This window comes from Heptranchias perlo, chromosome 1 (assembly GCF_035084215.1).
Source record: "Heptranchias perlo isolate sHepPer1 chromosome 1, sHepPer1.hap1, whole genome shotgun sequence".
Classification (NCBI taxonomy): domain Eukaryota; kingdom Metazoa; phylum Chordata; class Chondrichthyes; order Hexanchiformes; family Hexanchidae; genus Heptranchias; species Heptranchias perlo.
In genome coordinates this window covers 39,508,580-39,532,104 of record NC_090325.1, presented here as the reverse complement: position 1 = coordinate 39,532,104, position 23,525 = coordinate 39,508,580, and the positions used below count along the sequence as shown (strand labels likewise).

At 43.6% G+C, this 23,525-nt stretch overlaps 1 protein-coding gene across 2 annotated transcripts in view; it reads right to left on the bottom strand.

The window, feature by feature from the left end:
• The window catches only part of LOC137321608 (mucosa-associated lymphoid tissue lymphoma translocation protein 1-like), a 137,026-nt gene that overhangs the window by 23,861 nt on the left and 89,640 nt on the right, over positions 1-23,525 (bottom strand). For both annotated transcript variants that reach the window (XM_067984066.1, XM_067984074.1), the window contains exons 11-15: positions 12,722-12,899; positions 9,225-9,299; positions 6,201-6,328; positions 3,691-3,840; positions 182-339 (exon numbers count right to left, since the gene is read on the bottom strand). In XM_067984066.1, the coding sequence (XP_067840167.1) occupies positions 182-339; positions 3,691-3,840; positions 6,201-6,328; positions 9,225-9,299; positions 12,722-12,899 (689 nt within the window). The remainder of the gene's footprint in view (positions 1-181; positions 340-3,690; positions 3,841-6,200; positions 6,329-9,224; positions 9,300-12,721; positions 12,900-23,525) is intronic.

Below are 23,525 nucleotides of genomic sequence, written 5' to 3'. Positions count from 1 at the left end.
AAATTTAACTGCAGTGTTAATTTAATTACATAAATTTAATTATGTTCCATGAACATAATCAAGAATTTTCCTCGACTACCTTTCTAACAGAACACTGACGTGCTGGCACTTAAACTGTGTCAGTGCAGCCAACTATCAATTACAACAATGAACCTCTTAGGAGAAAGAAAACAATTTTTACCAGTGGAAAATCCGTGACATATGCCTCGCACATTATAATTTCTTTTGGTTTCTTCACAATTCGTGTATAAATTATCATGACATTTGAGAACTCGGCAGCAAAACCAAGTTGAATTTGGACACCGCAGTCAAACTCAAGCCACATACTTTCAGGTAGTTCTGAAAACACATAAATATCAGATGACAGTTAATGGCAGTATAAACAGATCGGCTCGTACTACATCTGTTTTTCAATTTACTTATACCAAAAGTACATGAGATTGTAAATATGCAAATATAGGAAAGAAAATGGATAGAAAGGACCATCACGCTCATGAAACCCACCGCATCCAGACACTGGTGCAGCCTCGTACGCCATTTGCTGACCACTTAACCATGTTATCTCCTGGGAGAGGCAAAAAAAATAAAGAAAAAACCCACGGCCAATTCAAGAAAAACTCTGGGAAGTTCCTCTCCAAATCTTAGGCAATCAAACAAAACGCCTGGACACTGTCAAAGCCCATTATACTCCTCATCACCACAGCAAACTAACAATACACCTTTTGTCCCATGTCAAGTTTCCTTTTAAAGGGCAGTAGCAATTCCTTACCCATCGCAATTTTCGGCAGTTTGTTCCATTGGGCGAGGACTTTTTGCGAAACAGAAATACATCTAACTCTTTCCCTATGGATTTCATATGCCGGACCTCCAGTCCTACCACCCTATCCTTCTCTAATGACCTATCTAACCAGCCTGAGTCCAATATTGTCAGGATTTTAAAGCCTCATTCCCTCAAAGCCCAATATTTTTCCAAAGTAAATAATCCACTTTCATGGAGCCTGTCCTCAAACTCAAAGATTAGATGTTATCTTCTGAATCTTCTACAGAACTTCACCATATGCAGAGACCAAAACTGAACACAAAATTTCAATTGCGGACACACAAGAACCATATCTAGCCTAAGATAAGTGCCAGGCAATGACCATCTCCAACAAGAGAGAGTCTAACCACCTCCCCTTGACATTCAACGGCATTACCATCGCCAAATCCCCCACCATCAACATCCTGGGGGTCACCATTGACCAGAAACTTAACTGGACCAGCCATATAAATACTGTGGCTACGAGAGCAGGTCAGAGGCTGGGTATTCTGCGGCGAGTGACTCACCTCCTGACTCCCCAAAGCCTTTCCACCATCTACAAGGCACAAGTCAGGAGTGTGATGGAATACTCTCCACTTGCCTGGATGAGTGCAGCTCCAACAACACTCAAGAAGCTCGACACCATCCAAGATAAAGCAGCCCGCTTGATTGGCACCCCATCCACCACCCTAAACATTCACTCCCTTCACCACCGGCGCACTGTGGCTGCAGTGTGCACCATCCACAGGATGCACTGCAGCAACTCGCCAAGGCTTCTTCGACAGCACCTCCCAAACCCGCGACCTCTACCACCTAGAAGGACAAGGGCAGCAGGCGCATGGGAACAACACCACCTGCACGTTCCCCTCCAAGTCACACACCATCCCGACTTGGAAATATATCGCCGTTCCTTCATTGTCGCTGGGTCAAAATCCTGGAACTCCCTTCCTGACAGCACTGTGGGAGAACCGTCACCACACGGACTGCAGCGGTTCAAGAAGGTGGCTCACCACCACCTTCTCGAGGGCAATTAGGGATGGGCAATAAATGCCAGCCTTGCCAGCGACGCCCACATCCCGTGAACGAATAAAAAAAAAAGTATAGTACTCTTTGCTTCGTACTCAATGCAATACTCTATTTGCTTTCCCTACAACCATCACACACTGCTTGTGCACCTTTAACAAACTATTAACTATTACCCTTGAATCTCTCTTGTTCCATTACCTTAACAGATACACCTGCATGGTATAAACATACCTGGAGTTTGCTAACCTCAAGTGCATAACACTGCCCTTGTCCACTTTAAAGGCCATTTACCACACACGGGTCCATTCACTTGACTAAATCAGTCTGCAAACTAAAATACATGGCAGAAGCAGAATTATCTTCATCCACCATTCCGGTAACTTCTTCGCGGAATTCAATCAGATTAATGAGACGAGACCAAAGTTAACAAATGTCATGCTAGGAATTCCTAATAATTGCTGAACTCTCCAAGAGACCATAAATCATACCCCATATAATGCTTTCCAACATATTTCCTGTAACCAACATCAAACTGACAGGCCTATAATTAGCGGAATCTGAATTCTGATCCTTCTTCAATAATGAGACCACACAAGTTGTCCTCCAGTCCATGGGAACCAGTCCAGAACTTAAATCGGCTAATAAATATATGAGCCACTGGCTCACATACATTTCCTTGAACACCCTATGATAAATGGAATTGGGCCCAGCAGTATTATCAGCTTTTAGCGCATTAATGTTAGTTTAAATCTCTGCAGTTACTTCTTTTGAAGCAATTTTAGCAGTACACTTTATTTAGACACACTTCATAAAATACCATTGTTTCCATTTTTTCTTGGTACACTTCCACTCTTGTGTGCATACAGGGAAAAAGAGGAAAATTCACTAAGGAATATTGAGGAAAATGTGATGATGATTTGGAAGCACTGCAATATATGTACAAGTAACTTTAGCAATTCCCTAGGTTTGGGAATAGGGCAGGGTGGGAATTGGTATGAACTGTGCCCATTTTTCAATCTGCAATATTTCAAGCATTTGGCCCACTGCTAAATTCGTCAAGCCTACTTTTTATGCATCCTGAATGGTCTATGTTAATTAGGAGCCTAACGCCTGTTAAAGGACCCCTCTGCAAAATTTCGGGACGTCTCGGGTCTCTTGGTTCGGGCACACGCTGCTTCCGCAGCATTAAGTCGGGCCCAAAAAAAATTCTACCCTGGTGAGACTTACTCAAAACTAGAACTAAAAAGCATTTCTGGAGGAATGTAGACCATTTCCACAATCCATCTCAACCCCAACTCCAATTGTAAAAAAGATTCCCTGTTCTAGCGCTGCCATTCCTACGTTAATAAGAGGCAAAATCTATTGAACTAACTTTTATAAAATCAACAGTAGAGAAACTATTGCAAAGCTGCATCTGCAAACACCTTCAGCCGAGCTCTTTAGTTAGGAACATAGGAACATAGGATCATGATATTTGGGGTATGTTTTACAAATTAACATTGCCAGTGCAGAGTTTGCGCAGCAGGAGTGCACACTGGGAATCCAGTTGCGAAGATCAGTGTGTCTCGCGTCATTTTCCATCCACTAAAATGGAATGAAAATTGTGCGAGGCGCACTGACTTCTGCACCCGAATCCTCGACGTGCACTCCTGCCGCACAAAGCTCTGTGCTGGGAGAGCTGATTTGTAAAACCTAATCCACCCCCCCAACCCAATCGCTATGGCAGATTGTCGACATTCTTCCACTGGCTCAAATTTCATGTTTATTGCATACTTGAAATAACTGGACAACAAACTAGTGCTGTCACAGACCTAGCCCCAGTCCAAACCCCCCCAAGCCACTGCCAGATAGCAGGGATGCATTACCATGAGCTTTTGCCCACTGCAGGTTTCGTGCCAGGGATTCAGCGGAGCAGCCTGATGAATGGATCGGGTCGGTCAAGGCTCTCTTCTCACACAGACTGCTACGAATTTCCAGAGCTTGCTTTCCTTTAGTGAGGTCACATTTTCCCATATCTGCAATTTAAAATGTCAGTATTACATTAGGACGAGAAAAAAAAACTGCAAATGCGAAAAAATCTATAATAAAATCACTAAATGCTGGATATAAGCAGCAGGACTGCCAGACGTCTGAAAAGAAAAGTTAGCATTTTGGGCAGAAACCTTTCATCTGAACTAGAAAGATGAGGTAGAAGAGTTTAATAATTCTTTTAAAAATTGACAATCTTCAAATAAACCTGATAAGCGCCATTTCATAGATTTAAACCGATGTTTTTCAAAGGTCCTACTTGCACCATCACCTTTAGGAAGCTGGTACTAAAATCACTTTGACATATGGTTGGTATTTTAAACGGTACCAGCTGAAGCTTCAAGACCAATATGTCCTTTCGATTTACTGCACCCGCAATCTGTTGAAATGAATACACACCACATAATATAACTCCTTTGCCAGGATCTCATAACTGTGAAACATCTTCCCTTCCTCCTACAATCTAAAACTTGGTATCATCTAATCACAACTTCCTCACTCAATTCCAGTAGCCACCAAGGTCTGGCATGCAGGGGGTGGGGGAATTCTACCCTTCGAGGCAGGACTTCCACCCACCCTTCTGTTTCTGTCCCACATTCCTGGACCGGGGCTCAGTACAGATGCATGGCAGGCTCCTGCTGGTGCACAGGCAGAGAATCCGGAGAGGTGCTTTGGTGAGCATGCCACTGCAGCACTTGAAGAGGCAGTGAGAGATCTTAAAGGGGCGGAAGCAGCCAAAAGACTGAAAGGAAAGCTCCCAATGAGGCTTTAGGTGAGACCGAGGCCTTCAGCGGGTAAGTCTCTGGGGCCAGCTGGAGGGAGAGAAGGTGGCAGTAGGTCACACCGCCTGAATTTTTCAGCATTCTCCTTCGTAGTGCTGCTGATTTCAGGCAGGATCATAGAGGAGAATATCCCCCCCTCATTTGTTTTTTTACTCTAGATATAAATGTAACTTAAGTATATATCTATTGAAATAAAAACAGAAAATATTGGAAACACTCAGCAGGTCAGGCAGCATCTGTGGAGGGAGAAAGAGTTAACATTTTAGGTTGATGACCTTTCATCAGAACCACTGATGCATTTTCACCAATCAGGGATGAGGGACTTCAGTTACATGGATAGACTGGAGAAGCTGGGGTTGTACTCCTTGGAACAGAGAAGGTTGAGAGGAGATTTGATAGAGGTATTCAAAATCATGAAGGGTTTAGACAGAGTAGATAGAGAGAAACTGTTCCCATTGGCAGAAGGGTCAAGAACCAGAGGATATAGATTTAAGGCGATTGGCAAAAGAACCAAAGGCGACATGAGAAAAAACATTTTTACACAGTGAGTGGTTATGATCTGAAATGCACTGCCTAATGGGGTGGTGGAGGCAGATTCAATCATGGCTTTCAAAAGGGAATTGGATAAGTACTTGAAGGGAAAAAAATTGCAGGACTATGGGGATAGGACGGGGGAGTGGGACTAGCTGGATTGCTCTTGCAGAGGCTTGCACGGACTTTATGGGCCAAATGGCCTCCTTCTGTGCTGTAACCATTCTATGATTCTATAATTCTAATTTGGCATCATCTGCATCCGTCTTACCTGTGGAGAGAGTTGCTTCACCGTGACTGCAAACATGATCTTTTCAGTGCAGTCATTAGACTCAATTGTTTATTTTGACGGACTGGGTGGCGTAGTGGCCGTAATAACATTGCAACGCCTGGAATATACATTTAAATACAGCCTGTTCTGATGGATGAAAGTTTTATCTCTGCTAGCAGTAAAGGTTTTCCATGAAATATCTTGGATGGTATCAATCATTGTTCCAATGGGCGTCCACGATTTGGTGCAATTTGTCATAAAATCGGGAACTTTACTTAGAAAAACCATTAGGATTGCTCATGTGGTAAATGGAAATGTTTGCACTGATATAGCTAAGAAAGTGTTATGCGAACACAGCATGGTCCCACAATCAACGAGTTAATGGATGACTAAACAATCTGTTTTTGGTGTTGGTTGAGGGAGGAATATCGGTCAGGATAACTCCCTGGTCTACTTTGAATAGTGTCATGCATCCACCTGAGGAGGCAGATGGAGTTCTCTGCTTAGAGTATCATTTGAAAGATGGCATCTCTAACAATGCACCAGACCCCTGAAGTGTCAGCCTAGATTATGTGCTCAAGTCTGTAGTGGAGCTTGAACCCGCAACCATCTGACTCAGAAGGCAAGAGGGATACCAACTGTGTGGATCTCTCAGTAGTTTAGTTTGGAGACTCAAGTATGGCAATGGGTTTCCATGTATATCAAATATGCAGTTGACAAAAAAGAAGCACAACTACTCTAGTCATCAAAATAAAGCAATCACCTTCTGCAACTCTGTCAAGCAACACCGTGATCTTTTCATCCTCCAGCAGACGTTCCTTCAGAAATTTCATAAAAATTCCATTTGCTAATCCAAAATGCTGAATTTCAAAGGCTTCTGCCCCTTGACATCTTGAAACATAGAAAAGAAACATGTTACATGTACAATCTTTTTAAATTCTTCCTTTCCCTTTCATCACATGGGTCTCCTTGCATCATACACCATTACTAGACCAAGAGCGTGGGCAGAATACCAAGCTTCTGTCAATGCCACTGTTTAACTGTCTGCTGTAAGGTGTGTACGAACAATGGGAAAACAGATGAATCAAAAATTTAATTTGCCCTACCATTGTTATTTTGCTTCCAATGCTTCCTGCTAACTGAGCTAAAACTGCAAATATTAACATGGGGCAGTGCAGTGAGGTAGTGTGTTGCACTCTGCCACCTGGTCAGTTCTGCATTCCAGCTGTGCTAATGACAGGGAAGTGGAGGGTCATCATCTAGATTGACATAACCACCGACAAAACAATGGTAAGGACACTTAAGCGCCACTTAAAGCAAACTCTGCCACTCAGAGCAAACAATGCCCTGCCCACACACCCATGATTTAAGGCCGGCTCAAGTCAATTTTAATTCTCAATAAAAAGTTTGAACTTAACCATCTGATTCAGTCATTCTCAAACAATCTTAGCCTGGTCCCCACCAAAGAATTCTCAGCCTCTTATGACCCTCCAGCCAAAGATATTGGTAGTCCACAAAATACTCTCATCTTTCACTTCTGTTTTTCTTTGCTTTTACTCTTTTGCTTTCTCTATTCTCCACTTTTCTTTTGCTCTCCTCCATCACTTCTCTTTCTCTCTCACTGTCCTTGTCTTTGGTTTCCCTGATTTTCATCACTCCTCCATTGGCGGTCATGCCTTCAGCTGCCTAGGCCCTAAGCTCTGGAATTCCCTCCCTAAACCACTCCACCATTCAACCTCTCTCTTATCCTTTAAGACGCTCCTTAAAACTACCTCTTTAACTGTCCTAATGCCTTATGTGGTTCAATGTCAAATTCTGTCTGATCATGCTCCTGTGAAGTTCCTTGGGTCATTTTACTACGTTAAAGGCGCTATATAAATGCAAATTGTTGTTGTTTCTCTCTCCTGTTACTTCTGTTTCTATCTCTTTGGTGCTTTTGTTCCACCCACTCTCCTCCACTTCTACTTCTTGCTCTCCCCCTCACTTTTATCTCTTCTCCAGTTTTGTATTTCTCTTCTCTCTCTCCCTCTCAGGTTTTTCCTCTTTCACATTCCCTTTTTGTTCCCTTTCTCACTTCTTTTTGTCTGTTTTCTTTTCACTCTACTTCTTAGAGTATTGGAGCTGTCAGCTGGAGAGCAGTATGGGGAAGCCCAAAGGTTGGGCCTCTCAATAAGCCAGGGAGCAGGACTCTCTAAGAGAACAAAGAACAGGAGTGGGAGTTTCAAAAGATAGAGAGAGAATGGGAGGAGGACTTTCAAAAGGAAGAGAGAGGGAGAGAGATATCGGGAGCAGGACTTTCAAAGGGAACAAAGAACAGTAGCAGGACTTTCAAAAAAGAGAGAGAATGGAGGTGAGGCCTTCAAAGGGAACAGAGAATGATGGTAAGAGTTTCAAACAACAGGGAACTGGAGCAAGACTTTCAAAGAACAGAGGACGGCAGTAGAATCTTTAAGAGCATGGGGCAGCAGTAAATTGATAAGCTGACTCCTGTCAAAACGTTAGCCGAGACTGTCCTGACCATCCTGGCTGTTAGTTGTGCCAGTAGACATTCTGCATAACCTCGGAGAGAAGCATTAAAAGTCAGAGGGAGGCTCACCCTATTCTACTATCATGCATAGTAGCTGGTCATGTGGCTGCAATGACACAGGCCTGCAAGCAGTTTTCTTGCTCACCTCCCAACCAAACATGATATACAATGCAAGGGTGAAAATGTGTATTATGCAGCTAATTCCACAATCCCAAGGTCGCAGTGGAGAGCCACACTCACAGGCAGTGCGGTCAGAGAATCTGGTCTCCAATCTTGCAATGGGGGCCTCAAACAGGCATTAGGCCCCTTATTTGCATGTGCAAAGGCCAAATGCTTGTATCAGGCGTGAGCACTGCACACCGATTCTTTGGCTTTTACCAATATGGCGCACTTCCGGCTCGTAATGAGCGTGCACTTCCTGCCCGCCATATTGGCAGCTCAGGAGGTCGTTTAGCACCCGAAAAATGAGCACTGCGCAGAAGAATTTCTAGGCCCTTATGTGTTCAACACCTCCATCCACATAAATATTAGCAAAACACAATATGATTATGGGTATTGTTTTTCTGGCAACAGAAATATTAAAAACTGAATTTCAGACCATCATTTTTTTCTCAGATTTGTGTATTACTTTTACACCCTCTAGATCATCATCACATTTTAAAAATACAATATAACAGCATTTGCAAAATTATCTTTAAGGCAATGAAAGAGTTTGATAGGTTAGATGTAGAGAATATGTTTCCACTTGTGGGGGAGTCCAGAACTAGAAGTCATCAACATTAGATAGTCACTAATAAATCCAATAGGGAATTCAGGAGAAACTTCTTTAGCCAAAAAGTGGTAAGAATGTGGAACGCGCTACCACAAGGAGAAGTTGAGACAAATAGCATAGATGTATTTAAGGAGATAAGCACACAAAGGAGAAAGGAATAGAAGGGTCTGCTGATAGGATTAGATGAAGTAGGGAGGGAGGAGGTTCGTGTGGCACATAAACGCCGGCATAGACCAGTTGGGTTGAACGGCCTGTTTCTGTGCTGTAGACTCGATGTAACACAAAGTAACAAGAGGAAGTCTGTTAAATAACTTTTCTGCTTCTAATTTGATTTTTAAATAATCCAAGAAAAACCAAACAGTTGAGACCGATCTAGACTGCTTTGACTTTGATTTGCCCAAATTTACAAATTTTAATGACTAATTCAGCATGAATCTCTACATAGTTAATGGAATGGAATCCTTCGTCATGATGGTCAAAATGCTTACGTTGCATATCCAAACACAATATTGGCTGTAACTCTCAAGGCCTCCATATTCGGAATGGTATCATCGTGCACATTCCTGCAAACACAGAAATCGAGTAGTTCATTCCTCACAGTACATTATACCCACATTCACCCCTCACAGTGTATTGTACCCACATTCACCCCTCACAGTGTATTGTACCCACATTCACCCCTCACAGTGTATTATACCCACATTCACCCCTCACAGTGTATTGTACCCACATTCACCCCTCACAGTGTATTGTACCCACATTCACCCCTCACAGTGTATTATACCCACATTCACCCCTCAGTGTATTGTACCCACATTCACCCCGCACAGTGTATTGTACCCACATTCACCCCTCACAGTGTATTATACCCACATTCACCCCTCAGTGTATTGTACCCACATTCACCCCTCACAGTGTATTGTACCCACATTCACCCCTCAGTGTATTATACCCACATTCACCCCTCACAGTGTATTATACCCACGTTCACCCCTCACAATACATTATACCCACTTTCACCCCTCACATTACATTATACCCACATTCACCCTCACAGTGTATTATACCCACATTCACCCCTCACAGTGTATTATACCCACGTTCACCCCTCACAATACATTATACCCACATTCACCCCTCACAATACATTATACCCACATTCACCCCTCACAGTGTATTATACCCACATTCACCCCTCACAGTGTATTATACCCACATTCACCCCTCACAGTGTATTATACCCACATTCACCCCTCACAGTGTATTATACCCACATTCACCCCTCACAATACATTATACCCACATTCACCCCTCACAGTATATTATACCCACATTCACCCCTCACAGTGTATTATACCCACATTCACCCCTCACAGTGTATTATACCCACATTCACCCCTCACAATACATTATACCCACTTTCACCCCTCACAATACATTATACCCACTTTCACCCCTCACAGTACATTATACCCACATTCACCCCTCACAGTGTATTGTACCCACATTCACCCCTCACAGTGTATTGTACCCACATTCACCCCTCACAGTGTATTATACCCACATTCACCCCTCAGTGTATTGTACCCACATTCACCCCGCACAGTGTATTGTACCCACATTCACCCCTCACAGTGTATTATACCCACATTCACCCCTCAGTGTATTGTACCCACATTCACCCCTCACAGTGTATTGTACCCACATTCACCCCTCAGTGTATTATACCCACATTCACCCCTCACAGTGTATTATACCCACGTTCACCCCTCACAATACATTATACACACTTTCACCCCTCACATTACATTATACCCACATTCACCCTCACAGTGTATTATACCCACATTCACCCCTCACAGTGTATTATACCCACGTTCACCCCTCACAATACATTATACCCACATTCACCCCTCACAATACATTATACCCACATTCACCCCTCACAGTGTATTATACCCACATTCACCCCTCACAGTGTATTATACCCACATTCACCCCTCACAGTGTATTATACCCACATTCACCCCTCACAGTGTATTATACCCACATTCACCCCTCACAATACATTATACCCACATTCACCCCTCACAGTATATTATACCCACATTCACCCCTCACAGTGTATTATACCCACATTCACCCCTCACAGTGTATTATACCCACATTCACCCCTCACAATACATTATACCCACTTTCACCCCTCACAATACATTATACCCACTTTCACCCCTCACATTACATTATACCCACATTCACCCCTCACAATACATTATACCCACTTTCACCCCTCACATTACATTATACCCACATTCACCTCTCACAATACATGATACCCACATTCACCCCTCACAGTGTATTATACCCACATTCACCCCTCACAGTGTATTGTACCCACATTCACCCCTCACAGTGTATTATACCCACTTTCACCCCTCACAATACATTATACCCACATTCACCCCTCACAATACATTATACCCACATTCACCCCTCACAGTATATTTAATCCACATTCACCCCTCACAGTGTATTATACCCACATTCACCCCTCACAGTGTATTATACCCACATTCACCCCTCACAGTGTATTATACCCACATTCACCCCTCACAGTGTATTATACCCACATTCACCCCTCACAATACATTATACCCACATTCACCCCTCACAGTGTATTATACCCACATTCACCCCTCACAGTGTATTATACCCACATTCACCCCTCACAGTGTATTATACCCACATTCACCCCTCACAGTGTATTATACCCACATTCACCCCTCACAGTGTATTATACCCACATTCACCCCTCACAATACATTATACCCACATTCACCCCTCACAATACATTATACCCACATTCACCCCTCACAGTATATTTAATCCACATTCACCCCTCACAGTGTATTATACCCACATTCCTCCCACATTCATTCCTCATTGTGTATTATACCCACATTCACCCCTCACAGTGTATTATACCCACATTCCTCCCACATTCATTCCTCATTGTGTATTATACCCACATTCACCCCCGATTGTGTATTATACCCACATTCATCCCACACAGTACATTATACCCACATTAATCCCTCACAGTGTTTTATACCCACATTAATCCCTCACAGTGTTTTATACCCACATTCACCACCTACACTGCATTATACCCACATTCACCACTCAGTAGATTATACCTACATTAATCCCTCACAGTGCATTATATTCACATTCCCCTACCTCACAGGTACAGAGGCTAACTGTAGTGTCTTATTGCAGGCCCAACTAAGATCAGTTAATTCAGCACAAACCAAGAATTGAGAGATTTTCCTGTTATTTATGGCGCAAAGCCGCAGTGATGCATTTGCTCACTACGTAGCTGGGGAACTCTCCATTCCCCTTCTTTTGCCCCCCAGATTCTCCTAAGTTGAGAGGAAAGGTGGATGATCTGCCCTCAGCTGCTGCAAGGCTACTCTGACACTGGCATGAGTGACTTGAGATAACTCTCACTTCAATTTTCCTGCCCATCCCATGGCCTCTGCTCAACAGAGCATCTCCTTGTGGAAGCATGGCTAAGATTGGGGCCTCAGTACATGGAGCACTGCAAATACAAATGCACAACCTATCACATCATGGCCCAGCGAGGTTGGCTGACAGAAATGTGAAATAAAATGAATAAAGTTATCTGATAAAAAAAATTGGGATTTAAAAAAAATACTTCTACTTCTTTGCTAATATTAGCAATATTAATAAATCTGTGAAAGTTTGCTATCATTACTGTTGTACCTAAACCATTAGGGTAGGTCTTCTTTCCCCATCCCAGTCCCAACTATATGACAAAGTCAGTATTAGAGCTGTTTGGCTGTCACTGTCTTACTGACCTTGGGATGGCTCCAAAGATGGAGATGGAAGCTTACAATGAAAGCAATCTATCTAGTCCTATTAAATGAAAAATGGTGCAAGTTTCTCTGGTTGTTACATGTACCTTTTCCTGCACATGTCCAGCAGGAAGACATTCAATCCCGTCTCCTTCTCTTGCATCAGCTTTAGGATGCTCTGCACACACAAACAGTTTGCCGATCTATAGGGATTCGGAGCATTAATCGGCACCATAAAACTGTTTCCATAGTTTTCGTATCCGTGCCCAGCATAGTACAACAAACCTGTAATAATTAACCCAGACATACATTAAGTCAAACACAGTGATCACTATTAACAGACACTTTCATTGGGCACCAGGTATTAGGTGCCTTGAATTGGGTATGTCAGCCTTCAGCTGGAAACTCTCTGCACAAAGGCACACACAGAGGAAACTTGAATGTGAGATATGGGAATAAGTAGCAGACTCAGTCAACATATGAAAACAACACGCAGTTTAAGGGAAAAGAGATGAATAAGGAAATAAATGTCAGGCACGATGGCATCGAGGACTGACTTATTAACACTTCAAAAATCTAAAGCTTTCCTCTTTCAAACTGGTTACTTTTTATAATCACTGTGGAAACACAAGAAATTTCTCAATAAATGTTTTGCTCATCAAGGCAAGGGATGTCATTCCATTTTGGATATCAATGCTATTATCAAACATATCCAGGTCAGACATAGTGAAGTTCCTTCTACTCTGCCCAACAATGTGCCTCAGCTGAAAACTCAGAGGATCACTCCTATTGCAACAATGTGACATTCAGTTTCCCATACCAACCATCCTGAGGTCTCTCAAAGTGGGACTGCCAATTTGTACCAGTTTTGTGCCATGGGCACATCCCACTAAGAACTGGATTAAGAATTCCCAAACTCATTCCACATAGGATCGTTATAGAGAGGATAGTTTTAACCCATCACTCTGGGCTAGATGTGAGCTGACTTTCATGTATTTCGCTGCAGGTGGTGGTGTAGAGAGTCTGTCTCCATGCCTTTTCGATATTCCTCCTCCCTTAGCGGAGACCTAGTTTTCATTCCCAGGCTTCCTTCAGGTTTTCTATCAGGTCTATGGTTGTGGAGATAAACATGGTGCAGGAGACTAACCTGTTAGGAAGTGGAAGAAGTGTTCCAGGTGTTTTGGCTAATGTGAAGTCCTCAAAATATTATGTGGTTCTGGTGGTAGTGCCTCATCTGGAGATAGCAATATAGGCACTATAGGACATATTGGGAGAGATGAAATCTGTCAACTAACTGGTGGAAGAGCAAGATTTTACCATGTAGGGCAGCTGACCTAATCTGGTGAACTTTGTCACAGCAGGCTCTGAATCCACCAGAGATGAGTACTCCTAGGAGCACTCCATTGTTCTATATTTTGAAGAGGGCTAGTAAATATGGTAGGAATTTCCATGAGGCATAGACCTCACTCCAGACTGGCAAGGTTACAGCAACAATGGGGAGTTTGTGGCCCCTTGGTGGTCTTTTCTGAGGTAGACTTTGTAGTGGAATTAATAGGAGAAGTCCTAGTCTCCATTTCCAGCTATGAGTTTTTCTGGAAGGCCAGGGGCCCAGGAGTAGTGTCTGAAGTTTGGGAGGCCAACACCCCTCTCTTCTTTTGGACATTGAAGGCATTTGCATATCCATCACCAATTGCCTGCTCAGAGAAACAACTATCTAAGTCAGAGCATTGTTCGGCTGGTAACTTGACAGGCAGCATCTTAAATGCTCATACTTTGCAGGGGTGCCCATTAAAGGTAATGGATTAAGAAAGAGACCTGGGGGTAATAGCTGATAACTCATAAAGGTGCACAAAGTGTGAGATGGTTATAGGGAAGGCAGTTTTTAGGTTGCTTTGCTAGGACTATCGAGTATAAAATGAAGAGTATTATACTTAGGCTATGTAAGGCTTTGGTACTTGAAGTATTATATCCAGTTTTGATCCCTGCATTTGGCAAAAGATATCAAGGAGAGCAACCATAATGATACCTAGCCTCCGGGCTCTTAATTATCAGAATAGGCTCCAATTGTTAGCTTTTATTCCCAGATTTCTCTGGTTTTATGGTTACGGAGGTAAGCATGGTGCAGGAGACTGTTAGGGATTGGAGGAAGAGTTTCAGGGATTTTGGCTAATGCGAAGCCTGCAAAATATTGCAGGATTCCGGAGGTAGTTCCACATCTGCAGAAAAGAAAGCTCAACTTACTTTTTGAGGCCTTCCTGACCTTGCTGCCTGCCCTCCTCGGGCTCTCTGATCTGAGGGAGGACCAGGCACAAGGACCAACTGCAACTTCTTTGCGCACCCCTGTAAAAGGGTGCCGGCCCAGTGAACCTGAAGGAAAATTAGATGGGATGCCCCAGTAGCCCACTCCCATCTCATTTTCATGACTTACCGATGCTGTGCCTGCTCCTGCTCCAAATGCAAGCACTCCGCCCCCACTTTGGTGGAGCCCAGGAAGGCCCGAAGTTTGTTCCCTGATCTATGCTGTTAGCTGATCTCAGCCAAGGTAGCAGTTGGGGTGCCACAATTGCCATCATCCTCATTGAGACCCAGATCAAGTTCTAGTGACTCCTGCTAGAAAGCCGAGGTGAGGACAGGATCAAGCTCAGCTGTGATCACCCACAGTCAAAGAGCCTATCCACAGTCACTCATAAAGAGTGAAGTACCAGAGGGTGAATGGTGAATGCAGAGAACAGAATAAAAATGGGTGAAAAAAATCATGCATCTTCTTTAATCTGTACTGTCAGAACAGTGGAGCAAAGCTGGCAGTGGCCCAAATAAGATTACATCTAAGACGTGGTTTCACTTCACTTTGCTTCACACCAGTAGTAGTAGTAAAAGAGATCAGCTTGTCATTCATCACATTGCAGTACGTGGGATGCTACTGATGCAGAATGACTGCCAAGTGTGCCTGCATGAGAACAAGCTCCGTGCTTTGAAAAATAATTCATTGCATCAAGTGCTTTGAGGTGCTTCATCATTTTCTTTGGTTGACTGGCTGTCTAGTACAATTGGAAACCTATCACCACACTTGAGTCTCCAAGGCAAACTGCTGAGAAATCTGCATAATAGGGTTTCCATTTGTTTAATGTAGAGTCACACTTTATCCCCTTGTGGATACGCCCCATTTACCTAACCTGAGAGAACTGAGTCACAGGTTAGCATCAGCCAGGACTTAGTGGTTGCAGGAGTACTGCTAGAGTTTTGAGAATTGGTTAACAGACAGAAAACAGAGAGTAGGAATAAACGGGTCTTTTTCAGGTCGGCAGACTGTGACTAGTGGAGTACCGCAGGGATCGGTGCTTGGGCCCCAGCTATTCACAATCTATATCAATGATTTGGATGAGGGGACCAAATGTAATATTTCCAAGTTTGCTGATGACAGGTAAGCTTCCTGCTGCTTGTTTATTACCCATTAGGGCTTTAACTTGTAGGGTCACCTGGAACTAACTGGGAGGAATCCCAACCCCCACTGACACTGTATCACTGACGATATTATTAGTATTAAATGACCACTATCTTTTCCCCTGGCACCAATTTTCCCCTTCATTTCTCTTCTGAAGACATTGTCCTAAAAATGCCATACAGCGAGTTGCACTGCTTTTAGGCCAATGGAAGATGAACTTCACCCGCCAATGGCCTGGACAGGTATTTACATCAGAATTGTATATCCATTGGAGTCATGACTAGCGTAAAACTCTCGTAAAATAGGAGCAATGCGTTGGTATGCATGGAAAATAGCCAGTCCTGGCTGAAGATTGCAACAGCAGACTGGGGCAGCATCAGATAAGGAACAGTGCCTAAATCAGTGAGTTGACTGTCAAATAGCTTGACTGGATGTCTCATGACTGTCTTTGTGCCACTTTATAAGAATGTCTAACACAGGAGAACCCGGCAGAGGCGGGCATAGAAGGTAGCAGGACACGACGCAGAGGAAGAAAAAAGATGCCACAACATAGACACCTACACGGTCATTGTGGCATTCCTGTGAAGCACCACAGCCACAAGATTATACCCACTTCTGTGTCTTCTTAATCCCAAGGGGCATAATGTTCACACATACTTAGCTGGTGTGAGATTTGAATGCTTTTTCTTGCAATATGGAATTGGACATTAACTTAGAAACAATTGACAGCTTTTAAAGATACAGCATCAGCCAAACAGACAGAACAAACCGCTGTTACCATGGTCCCTTTGTGCCGCTGGACTTTTGATTATTTTAAAACTGCAGTTCGTATGGGAAAGCTTCCAGAAGTTTTAAACAAGTCAACACACCACAGAATTGATACTATTGAGAAACTGTGAGATAGTTAAAATCATGGTCACAAAAAATCAGATGAGCCACAGATAATGGGGGCCTTCACATTCCAAAGTGCTTGAAAAGCCAGATGAGCACAGATAAGGGAAGCCATCACATTTCAAAGTGCTGAGCTAATTGTACCTGGTTTTGAATTGTCCATCAAAGAGGCCTAATCAGAGGAGGTGATTGGACAGAATGACACTTCCATTACTTTACTTAAGCTCTAAAGTGCAAAAACAACATAAAAAGAAGACATCGCAATGGAACTGACACTGCAGTCAGAGGACAGAGCATCAGGGGCTCACCTCAAGAAGGAGGACAACATCAAGAAGAAGACACAACACCCCTGGGTGTGACAGACTGATCACCCAGCAATCTCAATGACCATTCTCTACTTCGGAAAGGTTGTACGAACTTGTGCCAATAAAGTTGTCTAGCCTTAAAACAATTTGTTCGTGAAGTACTTTTCCAAAAGTTACCGTCCAGAGTTCACCAACCCTTGGGCATTGGTAAGGATTGGATAGACAAACCCTACACTCGTATTCTCCTTTCCTGCAGATCACCACAACAAGGCACAGGAAGAGGAAAATGATGATGATGAGGAGGAGAAATAACAGACACAAAGCCACAACTACTTCCTTGTGAACTATGATAATGAAGAGGATGAGGAGGATGATAATGAAGAAGAAGATGAATTTGGACTGAAAGTCACCCACGAGTTCCCGCAGAAACCTCCTGCTCCATGTTCCTCTTCCCAAATCCCTTAAATTTACCCCCTACATCAATTGCTTTCTCGTCCCCACACGCTACTTCAGATGCTTTCACCCGGGGGAATTAGATAGTGTTAGTAAGGATGTGGCACTAGTGATTCACAGAATACGAGGGAGCCAAAGGAATGGGGAGTGGGTGAGGATGTGCCCCCTTCCCAACAGAGGCTGAGGAGTTGTGGGATCCAGAACTAATGGGCATTTGCCTGAAAAGAAGGATGTTCGAGGGACATACCTACCTGCAGGCTCTGAAGTCAGTCTCTGAGCATGTGCAGAAACTGTATCAAAAGTGTCAGCCTTGGCTCAGTGGTAACACTTTCACCTCTGAGGCAGAAGGTCGTGGGTTCAAGCCCCACTCCAGAGACATTGAGCATTTCATCTAGGCTGACACTTCAGTGTAGAACTGAGGGAGTGCTGCACTGTTGCAGGTGAGGTCTTCTGGGTGAAATGTTAAATAGAGGTTCCATCTGCTTTCTCAGGTGGATGTGAAAGATCCCATGGCACTATTTGAAGAAGAGCAGGGGGCTTCTCCTGGTGTCCCAGTCAAAATGTAATCTTCAACCAACATCACTAAAACGGGTGATCTGGTTTTTTAAATCTCATCACTGTTTGTGGGATCTTTCTGTGTCAAAATTTGTTGCTACCTTTACCTACATTATAACAGTGACTACAATTGAAAAGTACTTAATTGCCTGTGAAGCACTTTGGGATGTCCTGAGGGAGGAAAATAGGTACCTAGTAGTAATTACAAGGCAGAAATCTCATCAAGGAGTGGATTAAAAAATCTGCTTAGTCTCTTTCTGAAAGTTTTAAAGTGAACAGGAATCATGAAATATTTGTATCAGAGGAACAACAGAATGGCACTGGCACAGCTACAGTTAAATGGCCCTTAGTAAAAAAAAAAGAGCAGGTCATATGAGAAGGTGTAAATCACGATCATAAGAGCTGTACATCTTACTTTACATCTAATAATACATGGTATTGTAAAAAAAACTTTGGCTAGTGAGGAACTGCCTTAGTTAACGAAAAGCTGGAGGCTCCAGTTGCTTCACACGTTAAATGAAACTTGGGAATACGTAGATGTAAGTCTGTTACTTGATATGCAAGTGAATCATGCTCGCTGCTGACAAGTGACTCTAAGCTGTTATAGATGTCAATGAACCTTGTGAGTAGGCCTAATTTTCACCTTCTTGACAGTCTATCAATATATAGAAACAAAACTGCCTCTATAGTCTGCACGCAGAATCATTCATTGCTATTTATGTCCCAGTGCTTCATGTTTGCATCTGTTCAGGTTGGAATGTGGCAACATGAAGAGTTTAAAACTCCTTCAACAGAAATATCAAAGTCAAGACTAGAGACGCCACAGTCTTAAAACCGTGCCTATAATTATCCTGATTTAAAAGGCAAAACCTATCTCTAAGCTAGTTTATGTGATTAATTAGCTTGCTGGAATACTGCTTTACATTATGCCCTTTCAAAAATGATATACATTGCACATACGCACTAGGACGCCTGTGAGTCAACTTCAAGTGTTTTCACACATGCCTTAAAAATAAAGGCATTCAGCAATCCTTCAGTGAGTCAGGAGCAGCTTTAGATGGCTAGAAGTTGGAGACAATGTTTTCTGCTCTAACTTTGTTTTGATTGACTATTGATATACCAGGCTAGATTCTTCTATCGGTGTTTCCCATTTAAAATAAACCGATAGTTAACCATTTAAATTAAATGGTTCACCATGATGTTAAATAAAACAGATGAGAAAATCTAGCCTACTGAGTTTTTGGACATGGAAATAAGATCTTATACCCACATTTTTGAAAATGACCATTCTTTTCCCCACCAATAATACAGCTGCCTTCTACCAGCCCCAATATACCACTCCACTTGTTATAGGGCTACTCTTGATTGGCCCTCAGAAGCTGTCTAAAAATTTCTCAACAGGAAAAGCAGAATGCCTAACATGACCAACTGAAAACTCCAAAAATAGGCGTGCCATCTGTCTGATTTAGGATTGACAGACTGATTTTTGAGTGAGGTATCTGTGAATTCTACCAAGTAAACTTATACATCAAAGGTTTAATTTTCATCTTTAGCGCTCCCAGTGCAAAGCTTAGCATCTGAGACCACACATCTGGAATGCCAGCATGTTCAGCTCTGAGCAGAGAGTACTACAGATGAAAATTTACCCACAAAATTTATCTTCCCACAAATATCAATATCTTATGATGAGTTATTAAGGTTTTCAACAATCAGCAGCAGCAAATAAGACATCAAAGGTCCGATTTTCAGAACGCATGCAGCCAGTTGGGAGCCTCGCCCACCGACCATGCACATCAGGAAATCGAGGGCACACTGTGCACGATATTCTGTTGCCTTTAATGAATGGGAACTCTGGGTGCAATTTCTAGATATGCATGGCAGGCAGGCAAAGCTCCTCACCCATCGCTTGAGCTCGGAAAATTACACCCTAGAGCTCAAGAAATGATCCCTATCTCGCTCCCCACCTGACTCTGGACTTAGGAAAAGCTGGCAACCCTGTCCACAGCACAGCAGATATTTTCTACAACATAGGATTGGGAACCATTTCACCCTTGCCCCCAAAACTACATCAATGCAGGACATACTTGGAGAGAGGGTTGGAGTCACAAGGGCACTGCAGAGGATGGTAGATTTTCCTCTCCATTGCACCCAGGAAATCAGAATTTCCCAGGTGTAGTGCAGAGGAAAAAGGGCTGGTGATCCTTGACAACAGGCCCACCATTCTGATTTTTATAAGATGGGAGGGCTCCGTTCCTGGCTTCCTGCCTCAGTTTCCATGTCATCCATTTGTGCCCGAAAAAATGAAAATTCTGTTATCACTCCTATAAAACTCTGTAATAAAATGCAATAACTAAATGTTCACTCATCCAGATGTGCTGACTAGGCACCTCAACATAAAGGTGCCTAATCACTGGGGTAAGTGTGCAAGTTTGTGAATTGTACTGTTAGGAGGAGCATGGTGGAGGCCCAACTTTGTCCAAAGTGACAGAGTGGCCTCCTGCAATGAGTGAGGATCTCCCCCCACCACCTGTCAAATGGACCTTTGCAGCTGCCACAGGCTGATCGCTGCAACACGTCCATTTCAACTGGGAGTTTTTCCCCCAGTACGGGAAACAGTCTCAGTTGTTTGGAAAATCCCACCCCTCCTAAAATATCTCGTTAATCAGGTCTGTAAACGACCTGAAGTACCTAAATAATTACCTTAAGTGGCATCCCGCCGGCTTTAATTGCCGGGAATCCCAAGTTTACCAATAATGACACAAAAGCTGATTTTATAAACATCGAAATGTCATTCATAACCCAGGAGGTCCTGGTCATGATAGCGATGTTTTTTTTTGGCACCAGATCAAACCTTATGTATTCAGATATAAGTTAGAGGTAAGGTAGGCAGATGATCAGCAGTATCCTCGTTAAAAAATCTACCAGCACAGAGATATGGCTTCTCCTCAAAGTATTGAATCACCAGGACATGAACAGCCACTGAGCACGAAGCATGTGCCAGCTCCAAGATTGAAGGTAAAATGGAAGGGCCAGTGGGAACTTCTAGGCCCAATGAGATGGACTAGGAGAATTGGAGGTTGGCAAGAGTGCCTTTAAAGTATGTGCTGGTTCATCAAAGATATGACAATGTTTTGTCCATCACATACACAAAGGTGGACAAACGCTGTTAGGAATTGAGGCATGCAGCTCAGAAACATATCCTTCCATCTCTGGCATACATAATGTGCAGCAGTAAAAGCAGAAAATGCTGGAAATACTCAGCAGGTCAGGCAGCATCTGTGGAGCAAGAAACAGAGTTAACGTTTCAGGTTGATGACCTTCCGTCAGAACTGGAAGAACTAAAGATTTAACTGTTTTTAAGCAAGTACAGAAACAGGGAAAGGGGGGGGGAAGGGAAGAAGAGATGGGCAGGGAGAACAAAATGTAAGGTCTGTGATAGGGTGGAGGGTAGGAGTGATCAATTGACAAAAGGGATGATGGTGCAAGGCATGAGGGTGGTAATGGCACAAGTAAAGTAATAAAAGATGGGTCTAGAGGAGATGTAAATGGCAACATCAGAACCATTACCAGCACCTGCTCTCCGAAAAAATGGGAGCAGTGGTTATAATCTGAAGTCATCGAAATCAATGTTGGTTGTAAAGTGCCTAATCGAAAGATGAGGTGCTGTTCTTCAAGCTTCCGTTGAACTTCATTGGAACAGTGTAGGAGGCCTGACCTAATGAGTATTTCCAGCATTTCTGTTTTTATTTCAGATTTACAGAACCCGCAGTGTTTTGCTTTTGATAATATGCAGCAGTAATTGCAATCTCCACTGTACTCCAGAGTGGAGAGAATGACATCTCACACAGTGAAAACCTCTTTGATCACTGGTGAAGAAACGTAAGAACAATGTTCTGATTGCTGCTACCTATGGCATGGGCTGTAATATGCAACTCCTGAAGTCAGGGCTAGACGATTTTGGAGAGAGAATCTAGTACAGAAAGCTGTCGAGTATGTTAAGGACACTGGCACCATTCCTGGGGAAAGAGGGAGTTGTTCCAACAGGACAGGCTCCATAAAAACCGGGCTGGGACCAGCGTCCTGGTGAATCGAATAACGAGGGCTGCAGACAGGGCTTTAAATTAAAAAGGTCGGGGGGGGGGTCGGGAGGTCAGGTGAGGGGAAATTTAGAAATCTAATGAGAAAAGTTAAGAAAATCAAACGGTGTAGTGATTTGGGTAAAGATAAGCAGTGTGTGGCAGGAAGGGACAGAAAGTTTACCAATAATAGTGCAACAACAAGTAAGGTCAAAGCAGGAAAAAAATTATAAACATCAGAATTAAAGGCTCTTTATCTGAATGCACGGAGCATTCGTAACAAGATAGATGAATTAATTGCACAAATAGAGATAAATGGATTTGACCTAATAGCCATTACAGAGACATGGGGCTCGCTTTTAGCACCCCCGAGCGGGTGTGTACGTGACGGGGGGGGGGGCTCCGAAAATCGGGGATTCCCGGGTTCCCCAGTGACGCGCTGACATGCGCGCGCAGCTCCCGCATGTGGGATTCCCGGCAATTAAAGCCGGCGGGATGCCACTTAAGGTAATTATTTAGGTACTTCAGGTCGTTTACAGACCTGATTAACGAGATATTTTAGGAGGGGTGGGATTTTCCAAACAACTGAGACTGTTTCCCGTACTGGGGGAAAAACTCCCAGTTGAAATGGACGTGTTGCAGCGATCAGCCTGTGGCAGCTGCAAAGGTCCATTTGACAGGTGGTGGGGGGAGATCCTCACCCATTGCAGGAGGCCACTCTGTCACTTTGGACAAAGAAGGGCCTCCACCATGCTCCTCCTAACAGTACAATTCACAAACTTGCACACTTACCCCAGTGTGCAGACACGTTTACCTACCTTACGGACCCCCTCTTCCGAATGGGGGCCGCCGTAGCTGCAGTCATGACTTCCTCGGAGGACGAACAGCATCACCAGCCTCGCCGGCCACACCGTCCACCTCTGACACATGGAGCTCCACAACACAGTGCTGTGACACATCTACCTGCACAGCAGGAGGGAGGACACTCACAGAGAAAGATGCGTTGCAGAAGGCACTACCCTCGCCACAGGGTCTACAGACCAAGGCTCAGCTTCCTGGACCTCTCTGAGCAGCAGTGCACACGGAGGCTCAGAGTCACGACATGTAGTCGTGGACATCTGCAGCCTAATTCATGCTGAGCTGCTCCCGGCTGGCCCGAGCACCATCTTCCTACCTGTTGCTGTCAAAG